A 10339-nucleotide genomic window follows, 5' to 3' on the forward strand; every position below is an offset into this window, starting at 1 on the left:
TAAATTTGAGAAATTATCGAATCTTTATTTGATCGAGTGATGTTCCCCCGAGGAGAGCAGACTTAAAAATATCCTCAGGGCAGCACACCAGGAAGTGGTAAAATAACCTAGAATCTAACAGCTATAATACCATAGATAAATAATAGATGCCTAGAAATTGGTTGTGTGTAATTGATGAGGTCCTTGTGACAGTGTACATAGAGTAATACCAGGCGTAGGTATAAACCTATATGTATCTGCAAACTGAATTACACTTCTCACAGCTCCGGCAGCAGAATATTCTCTTGGCTTGTCTTGCCAAAAAACTTGTGCTTGGTAACACGGCCATGGATCATATTGTACAACTCCTCAGATAGTATAATTAATACTAAGATAGATTTCAAACTTCCAAAGTTAGAACTTATTTTTGTCACTTAGACAATTGAGATAACTACAATAACAAATGAAAAGGTTGCTGCACAATAGAGATATACAAGATCACATATTATAGCAGTATAAGAAAAACATTTTGGCGTGGCTGCCCTGAGTATAACCATATAGATGATTATTAGTTGTTCATTTTTCATGCCGATTCACACACATCACAACTGAGAGAATGGATGAAAAGTCTACAATATAGCAAGAGGTTGCATGGATTAGATTTAAAAGTGTGTATATTGACGTGTATAGCTTCTCAATGTAAGGCTAGTAGTTGGTACAACTTCACCAAAGCACTGGATATACTGCCGGATATGTGTAGATACCTAGTACACCTTTCCCGTTATGGACATGTCTGCGGATCCTCTCATATCCCCCTTCGCCCCAGGTCTCTCCCCACGAGTTCTTGAAACGCCAATACTTAATGCCATTGGAGTCCGTGCCATAACCGACAATCAGGACAGCATGCCAGCGGAGTTGTCTGCCATCAGGCAGAGTTGTTGGCAGGTCTTCATACTCTATGATGCCTCCTTTGTAATTGTTCATACTAGGTGGCCACTTCAAATAGATAATCATGGGCTGCTTTGCAACAGCCTCCTCCAGAGCTTCCTCTGTTGTGGGTACAGTCTCAAAACCCGATATCCTTGCTACTACTGCTTTGTTCACCTTGCAACTCAAACTATTACTCTGGTCCATGTAAGGGTAGGAAGATTCACTCCATAGTCCATTTTTTCGTATATACTCGAGAGCAACATCGGAATGACCACCAATGCAACCGTTGTTCTTTGTATCACAATCGATGAGTTGTTGAACAGACAACATGATTGACTGTTTGGTCTTCATATAGTGTAATGCCTCGACAGAGGCTACGGTGGCCATGGCCCAACAACAACCTGCAACAAATGAGTGTCTTCCAATTCAAATGCATGTGTTAAGTAATCACAAACAGAATTTGTTGTAATGAATTGAATTATGAAGGGGTCCATCAGTATCCATGCACGTGGAATTAACTATGATTTGCTAATAAAATAATTTAAAGCGCACAATGCTAATAGAGAATAATTAAGTCCGATACAATTACCGCAATGCTTTTGTTTCCTCACAACAGGAGAGACAACGCCAGCCTCAACCCAATCAACCTTTGATCGTCGAAGTGAGCGTACAAGATCATCGTATGATGTTGCATCTAAAGCAGCCCTATACTCTTTGTACGTAGTATAGCCGTGCAATTCTACGTTTGCCTTGAAGATAGAGAATTTGCTCCGTGCTGTTTCCTCATCTGGATATTGAATGTTGTATTCGTCCATCCACTCCTTGAACTGTATGAGCCTTATGTCTTCCGTTCGTTTGCCTTTTTGAGTATCTACAGCAAGTAACAACACTTATCCAGTAGCAACATTAAGTAATGTATAATAGTCTATGTTGTCAAAGAGCAAAACAATATGTTACTTGGACGCTCTGCTTCATTAGTGCAAGCCAATGCGTTAAGGCTCTCGGATGAAGACTTGGGAATCTCATCAACAAAATGTTCCCTCTCAGTATGGTTCTCGGTGATACACCAAATTTGACCTCCAACAGCAGAGAATGTAGCTATAATCATAGCAACATTCAGCTTGTGATCCCTGCAAAAAAAAAAGTTTCCAGGCTGAGTAATTATAAATTATATACAAATCCTTGAGAAACTTCCAAAGCCGTATCAACAGATCAAACTATTTAGAAAGTACTACAAGGGCAGACTGACACAGCGAATGTGTAGAGCTTTGGTCCAGCCAAACACCGAAGGGCGTGATCAATGAGCAAAATATATATAAACATCGCAATTGCAGAAAGGAATAAGCGAGTGCAACCTCAGCAATAATTCATTGCGCTGGGCAATGGAACGGACGAATTGGCAATGTTAGACATCCACTCACAAAACCATAATATCAGCACATGGCACTTGAACATCATTGCAAGGAAGAAGGCTAGAGATTCACCTCGGAAAGAAGCCGAAGCGGCGGCCGGCGACACCCCCAGCCTCAGGAATAGGATTCCTTCGTGACTGCAATTTCATCACCACCAAGACAAGGAATTGGTGTGAGAAGAGGGTTGGGAACTTGGATAAGGATTGCAAGATGAAATAGTGAAGCTTTGGCTTGGGGAGACGGAGGCACGTACATGTAGCAGCCTTGCTCTGGCCGGCACCCACCGTGATAGCGCCGCCGGGGCTTGGCGGCATGACAGGATCCTCCCTGCGACGCCAAATAACGCAGGGAGAGACATGTTATGCCTGCACGCCGCATCTCATGGAATTAGTTCTATATAGGCTGGGGTTCAGTTCATATTGGAGGAGATAATTGGTACGCTACTTCTCCCATATTATGAATCGATGTAAGAAATAAGAAGATGCACCCACACGCACGTACGTGCACAGGTATTATGCACCCACACGCACATACGTGTGCATATATAGGCATTCCCATAGGTAGTATGTAGTACTCGAGAGACCATCTAGTTTTATGATCTGAGTATATAATTCGATCTGCTCCCTTCATTCCCTGATATATTTTCGTGGTGGGGAAGGAAACTAAGCCGTGATCAAGGAGGACTCTGAGCACCATCCTATTCCGTCTGATATATAGATCGACCAGGCCAAAGACAAGAGGATCCGAAAGAAGAAAGCGATGGTGGCGGTGGCGGTGATGGCGACGAGGCTCGGCGCCTGCAGTCGGGCGCTGGTCCTGCGAACGCCTGTGGCGCGCCTCGCACAGAACAGGACCAGCACCCGGCGCACATATTCCGAATTATTTTGATAGGCACCGAAACCTTCGGAAGTCTTCGCCCGAAATTTTCACACAAGTTTTAAAATCAATTTTTTTTGCTTCAAAATATAAATTATTTGAAGCCTTGCTTTAGAAAAGGTTGTTCCTGTTCGAGCGGTCAGTGTGTCTTTCCGTCATTCGTAAGCTCGGTTGGCAAAACTTGGATTTGATCCTACGACCCGCTGAAACTTAGACGCTGTACCACCATGCTAAGAGATACCTTCAGTCTAGATAGCCATACAGGTGCTATTTGACATAACTTAGACGCTTTAATTCAAATAAATTCAAATTTTCTTCCGGTATTCAATTCTTTCGGTGGGTAGCGGAAGCGCTTGTTTTCGACCGGTTTCCGAAAATACCAGCCAAGAAGAAAAAACCTGGATGAGAGATGCCACCGCCCGCGCGATGCAAATCGACAAGACCAATGAGCAATTGTTGGTCCATGACCATGTTAGCACCTACGATGTTCCCCACTAAGACGGAACGGCGATACTTTCTGCTGATGCAGTGACTCTCCTCACAGATCAAGCCTAGAACCAACGACCCAGTCTGGTAACTACAACTTACTACCGTACTGTCTATTTTATTTACGACTACAAATTCTTTGATCACACACATTGTTTCTTGTATTCGTTCACGTGAATCTCTACTTGGAACGCATGCTTTTTTTTTTTCTGTCAATGAGAAAGATGACCGACAGATGTACCTTGCTCAAAAATGCATCTCGTACCATTGTTGTTGGAGGCTCACGTACCTGTCTCACTTGTACATGGCTTAGCTTTAGCATAGTACCCTACATGTGTGTCTGATCCTGTAAACACAGCCGTTTATCTGCATGGTACATGTTTCACAATGGGCATGGCACAAATGCGATACTTACGCCTGATTTATGCATCTATATATTAGGTACCATATCAAAGTAGAGCGGCACCAAACAAATGAATAACAGATTCGAAAATCCATCTCTGCACCTTAGATTATTATTTTTAGACAAAAGTGAAAAACAGATAATATAATGCTGCTCGGTTCGTATTATAGAAACTTATTGGCTGGGCTTAGTCATCATGATAACTGCAAGAAGTGAACGGATTCAAAACCACTTTACTAGTGACTTTGGGTTTGCTAAGAGGGGAGAGACAAAGGCAGGCGACAAGAAGGTGGTGGCGGGAAGTAGGTAGATGGACGGCTCTTCGACAGGAGGTAGTGGAATCTCCAAACCTTAGAAGACCACTTATTTGATGCCGCTCCTAGCACTGGCCGGGAGGGTGCTTGGTCGGGTCCTAAATAACCTGAAGAGTGGATCCCACGCACTCTGGCAAGGGAGCAAGCCGACGACACGGAAGATGGCTCATGTGCCCCGTACATGTATCATAATGGGCATGGTACATATGTGATATCATTTAAATTTTAGATTTTTTTGTTAGACAATATGATTGATTCATGTTACGAAATAGTTCAAACTCGTTAAAACATACAATTGTGCACCAACTCACACACGTTTAAAGCACACCAAAAAAAGTTCACCTTAAAACGAACAGAAAAAATTGTGAAGGTGTTCGAAGCTTTGTGTCATAATCCATGATCCTTGGGGAAGAGCCCATCAAGCTTCAGCGGCATGTGCGCCCGCAAGAATGTGGGTCTAGGTGGCCGCCGCCACCAACTTGGGAGTCAAGATGATCGCCGGGTGCTTATGTTCCTCTTCAGGCTCCCCTCTGCCGATGGACCTCCTGGGCCCTCTGGCAGGTCTCCTGTTGGGTTCTCCTCGGCGAACCACCCCCGGTGTGTGCCGTCAATAGTTTTCAATAAAATCTCCTTACTTTGCATAACGAGGATTTTTTCTTTCTACCCTTTGAGCGTTTGGCAAATTCTGCCAATTAGGTGTTCGAAGCAATCACTCCTATCGACTCCAACCATAGCAGGAGCTTCTGTTAAAATATCCATATCTCTACAAACCTCTTCCCTAACCATGACACTAGTATTAGTTCTAAATAAAATACTTGATTTAGGTGTGCTCACAAGTTGCCCAGAACTCCCACAATATGTATCAAGCACCTTCTTCAAGTTGTTTGCATTATGAACGTTTGCCCTCAACAAGATCAAGGAATCATCAACAAAAAGTAGATGTGAAATAGATGGAGCATTTCTGCAAATGTGGATACCCTCAATTCCACTCACTTCCTGCTCATGAGCTAACTTGCTAGATTTCTCGGAGCACAATAGGAAGAGATACGGGGATAAAGGATCCCCCTGTCTCAGACACCTCTCGTTGGTAAACATTCTTCAGTCTCCGGGTCATTATATCTCACTCCGTAACTGACTAAGATACCTTCTTCAAGTTGTTTGAATTATGAATGTTTGCCCTCATCAAAATCAAGGAGTCATCAACAAAAAGTAGGTGGGAAATAGATGGAGCATTTATGCAAATATGGATGCCCTCAATTCCACTCACTTCCTGCTCATGAGCCAACATGGTAGATTTCTCCGGGTACAATAGGAAGAGATAAGGGGATAAACGATCCCCCGTCTCAGACCTTGATCTCATTGGTAAAAAAATTTATTCAGTCTCCGTATCATTATATCTCACTCTATAACCGACTAAGATACACATTCCATAATCATGTCCACCCAATGCAAATCAAATCCCTTATTTATCATCATCTGTTCCAGAAAACCCCACTCAACTGTGTCTAACTACTCCCTCCATTGTTGTTCGTGAAGGGTGTCACTAATTGTAGAATATAAACAAACTAAAATTGCAGAAAGAGAAAACCGGCCGTCTCACGTCTGCTTTCATTAGTTGGGCCAGCCCATGAACATGTTGCTCTGTGCAATTGCCTGACAACTTGTCGGATAGAGGACCAAATAGCATTTACCAAGGTCAACAGTATTGTAAGATTTGAATAAAACTATTGTTATTGATTTGCTGGCTGCATATAGCGGTATATATAAGAGTTTACAAGCCAACTAGACCTATTACAATACGACTAGGACTAGGTAACTTGAAAGCCAAGTAATAGTCTAACAAGTAGCAAATAGGATTACAAGAGCTCGAGTCGGCTAAGAATTGTGGCGGTCATTGTATGATCCTAGGGGAGATCAAGTATCGCGCAACTCGTCCTTTCCAATGCAACCAGCAGAGTACGTAGAAAAGCCGATGCCATAGCAGAGCCGATGCCATAGCAGAGCATTGAGAACAGAAGGATGGATCAACACATATGAGCCACGTCTGGAAAACATTGCAGCGACCGCCTACAATTTTTTTTTACAAATGTGAGTCTTGCCTGTAGTAATCAGGATTGGTAAGAATGTCTTCGTGTCAAGCAAACCGTAGTTGCCTCCGATGAGAGTCTGCGTGCAGAACACTTTTGTGTTGTACTTCGATGCCATTCCAAGTTGATCAAGGTACCTGTTTGCATCAAAATTATGCCACGATCTTTTGCGATTACTCTGTGTATGAGCGTATAAATAGTAGACTCATAGAAATATTGGTGAGGCACAATTTAATCTTAGAGCAATTCACTGAATAACTGAGTGGAGATATTATCTGTGTGGATCTTACTATTTGTGATGGAATTAAATGTCTAACGGTTGGGGTGCTTTACATGCCTGTGGTAATAACCAAAATAAATAAGTATCGAGCCAGGGGTCGCCCTCTCACTTATCAAACAGAAGTAGACCCAATATGCCTGAAACAGTCCTTTTCATCGCATTGACAGTTTCAGGAGGGACATCTCTCTGGGGTACAATTAGATCCGAAGGTTTTACATCTTTTATCAAGTTCCAAAGGAACGCAGAGTTTCTGCTCCCAGGCTCATCTGCACCCCTCCCCAGAAAAAATCAAAACAAATGCTAGAAAAATTCAAAAAAATCCAAGTTTTTTTTGGGTGGTAGATAATTTGATGCGGGAGGTCCTCTCCAAATTTCAACTCATTTAGACATCTGAGCAGCTCCCGGCAAAAAAGATAAAATCGGGGTATGAAAAAATGTTTACTGTTCACGCACTGTTTTGACCCGATTTGTCTTTTTTGCGGAGAGCTTGTCAGATGTCCAAATTAGTTGAAATTTAGAGCGGACCTCATGCATCAAATTATCTACCACCCAAAAAATGGATTTTTTGAATTTTCCTAGTATTTCTTTTGATTTTTTTCTGAGCAGGAGCAGATGAGCCTGGGCACCGAGTTGGATTTTCGGTTCCAAAGTGAAGATTTCTGCAAACAGTACAAGTGTGCCATGATTATGAACAGCATCAATACACCGACTCGACAGGATTAAAAGATGCTAATCCTATTCTAGATAACTTTTTTGAGTGGAAACTCACAAAAATCTATTCTTTCTCAGTGGAAGGTAAATAACTTCCTCATATCTGTCCGGAGACACCTCAATCTACAGGTAAACTATCCTATGTTGCATTGCTGCTTATGATTTCATCTTCTATCTACACATTGCAAATTTATGTTGTGGAGCTTCACACAGAATTAGTATATTTCTTAATAATTAATTTGTATTTGTCAAAAAAAGTCTTAAAAGAAACATCCAGACAACATGCCATCAGCAGCCTAGCACCAGAGTGTTGATATGAGTAGCATGCACTAATTACTAACCTCAACAACCACCATGGATCGTAGTCTATTTCGAAGAATTGATAACTCATCGGCAACGAATTCAAATGTATCTTGTTGTTCCTGAGAGCAAGATAAAATTTTCTCATAAGGGAATAGTAATACACTGTACTTTGCATGATCAGCACTCATGCATTAACTAAAAAGATAATTTGAGCATCGCCATCGCGCTCACCTCGGGGAACCCGCGGAGATGCCTCCTCTGCGCTTGGAGCTCGTCGGGTGACGCCACTGAAGAGGCCAATGCCTCAAATACTTCAGACCAACTTTCTTATATAGTATAGAAACTTTCATTGGAAAATATTTTAACCAAATATATTTCAGGTCAGGAGGCATCCATATGTTAATAAAAAAATTCATGTAGGTGCGGTCATCTCGATGATCCAAATAATTCAACACAAACATATAATCTATTCATGTAGGTTAGATGAAGAAACAAATGGAAAGGAAAGACAATCTGCACGGAGTCTCCGTCATGAATCTCATTGTCACCCAAAGATTGTTGTTTCTTTATTTTAGATCAGTTTGTTGTACATCCACTCCCACAGCATACTTCATTTTCAAATTGGAGAGAACAGTACATTGCTCTTGGGCTACTGAATCTTAAGAAAACCTATCAAGATATCTACCCATCCAATAGAATTTCCCAACAAAGATAAGATCGATGTCTTATTGATTGGTCTATGCTGCACACTGAGATCGTTTTGAATGAATACCTAGAAGTTAGGCCTGACAACAAGATCACATCTCTTATTTATTACAGATCAGAAATGCATAATGTAGTTTCCCTCTATTGAATTTTCCTCCCTTCAATGGTGTTACTCTTTTAAATGCACATAATTAATATAACTTTGTAACCAACCACCAGTCCACCACTAGTATACTCAAAAAACAGGTTTCAAGCTATGAAGACTGAATGGAACTCTTATTCAAAAAAGAACTGAAAAAACTCTTATTCAAAAAAGAACTGAAAAACTACCTTACTTGGGAATTGCATGATGTAGTACTTCCGAACGAGATCCGAGCACAAAAACATTCCAAGTTTCTCTACAAAATGAAAAATAGCTCTGCTCTTCAGCTTAAGTTTCAAACCATCTCACTCAATAAATATAAATAATGAGCAGTTTGAATTCAAGATGTACTATATAAATCTTGTTCTAGGAAACTATCAGAGTCATGGCACACGAGTACACTTTCGTTACGGCTGAATATTTAGTTCTTCTGAAAGGCACTTCAATGTCTAAAAAACATCTAGAAAGAAATTCTCCACTGCACCGCTACTTGCACCAAAATGATTAAACCTAGTAAACTCCCTTCAGAAAATTCTGTTGGACTGTTAGCACTTCAATATTGAGTTCCCAACTTGGATTAGAAGAGACCTTTGATGTGCGTACAAACTATGCAGACTTGGCCCTTCAACAATGTTGCTCCCATGCCACTGGACCTACGCTTGCTTGAGAAAATAAGGACGCCAACTCCGGCAACAAGTGCATCAATCTGGATCAATTTTTTCCAATGAAAAAGAGAAGAACATGAGCACATATCCAAAGAGGAGCAGTAAAGAAGTGCATGTCCACTCACTGTGCTCTGCAACCTTCATGGCATGGCCGTGTCGTCTCTCTGTTGTACACCTTGGCGACCATCTTGATTGCGGCATGGCAGTCGCCGCACACAGGAGGTTCTTGAACACGTGTATGGGCGTTCCGGCCGGCATGGCAAGCAGCCCGAACACCACGGTGAGCTTCCAGAGTAAGCAACAAATTCAATTCATCTCACACACCATGAGCGATCAGTGGTTCTAGGCTGCTAATCAAACTGCTCTTGCCAAACTATAGCTACAAATGTAGATTTCAAAGGTTCTCTAGGACACAACCAACATCAATATTACAGCAGGACAGTAAATAAATTAAAGATATATTAACAAACTCAATGAATAAATAAATTTCTTTATAGAAAACAGTAAGGGCACTTCAATAAAAAAAGGCTTCAATCTTACCTCAACATAATCAACCTGACCACCGGCTTCAGTCAGTGTTTGCACTATTTGATCCTTTATACGTTCACCAGCACTGTTGCTATTATTCAACGCGGCAGTTCTAACATTTACCAGTGATCTACTAATGGATAATGCCTACAAAGAAAATAACAATTGCCAAAGATAGATAGTATCAAAATTGTTTGTTCCATGACATGTATCAACTGTTAGTCTTGTTTCTGTTGAATACCCAAACCAATAATAGAAAGGCAATCATAAATGATAAGATATTGTGATAAAACAATTCTATCTTCTGTAAATGCACCATTCAAAAGTCAGAATACAAGTGGGAGAAAACAGTTTGTTAATTTGTGTAGAGGACTAACCTTCTCCCTTTCCTCAGGGAGATTATGAGATCTCATTGCAATACCATTGGCTTCTCGCACTATATCTGATTCTACTATATCTATATGAAAAATCAAGGTCACGAACCTGAAAAGAGCATGAGCATATTACATTCGTGTGGG

General features: G+C 41.2%; 2 protein-coding genes across 2 annotated transcripts; both read right to left on the reverse strand.

Moving 5' to 3' along the window:
- Positions 1-702: 702 nt before the first annotated feature.
- LOC147993196 (ervatamin-B-like) lies at positions 703-2679 on the reverse strand. The gene is made up of 5 exons (XM_087533746.1): positions 2575-2679; positions 2394-2458; positions 1867-2039; positions 1499-1780; positions 703-1310 (listed from the first exon to the last, which is right to left on the reverse strand). Exons 1-5 carry the CDS (start codon positions 2677-2679, stop codon positions 703-705), a joined length of 1233 nt encoding a protein of 410 aa, XP_087389872.1.
- A 3788-nt stretch (positions 2680-6467) lies between these two features.
- Positions 6468-9271, reverse strand: LOC147993197 (uncharacterized). The gene is made up of 5 exons (XM_087539255.1): positions 9217-9271; positions 8822-8884; positions 8013-8068; positions 7820-7900; positions 6468-6665 (listed from the first exon to the last, which is right to left on the reverse strand). The coding sequence occupies exons 1-5, from the start codon at positions 9269-9271 to the stop codon at positions 6468-6470; spliced, it is 453 nt and encodes a 150-aa protein (XP_087395381.1).
- Between the last annotated feature and the right edge of the window lie 1068 nt (positions 9272-10339).

This window comes from Triticum urartu, chromosome 1A (genome assembly GCF_056163025.1).
Source record: "Triticum urartu cultivar PI428250 chromosome 1A, HENAU_Tu73, whole genome shotgun sequence".
NCBI classification, from domain to species: domain Eukaryota; kingdom Viridiplantae; phylum Streptophyta; class Magnoliopsida; order Poales; family Poaceae; genus Triticum; species Triticum urartu.

Excerpts from the sequence above, each read along its gene's own strand:
- LOC147993196 (XM_087533746.1), bottom strand. The coding sequence starts at position 2,679 with ATGTCTCTCCCTGCGTTATTTGGCGTCGCAGGGAGGATCCTGTCATGC. Across the intron at positions 2,459-2,574 it reads CCAGAGCAAGGCTGCTACAT|TCACGAAGGAATCCTATTCC; the intron begins GTACGTGCCTCC and ends ATGAAATTGCAG. Across the intron at positions 2,040-2,393 it reads CGCTTCGGCTTCTTTCCGAG|GGATCACAAGCTGAATGTTG; the intron begins GTGAATCTCTAG and ends TTTTTTTTGCAG.
- LOC147993197 (XM_087539255.1), bottom strand. The coding sequence starts at position 9,271 with ATGGGAGCAACATTGTTGAAGGGCCAAGTCTGCATAGTTTGTACGCAC. Across the intron at positions 8,885-9,216 it reads AGTTTGTACGCACATCAAAG|AGAAACTTGGAATGTTTTTG; the intron begins GTCTCTTCTAAT and ends TTCATTTTGTAG. Across the intron at positions 8,069-8,821 it reads CTACATCATGCAATTCCCAA|TGGCGTCACCCGACGAGCTC; the intron begins GTAAGGTAGTTT and ends TGGCCTCTTCAG.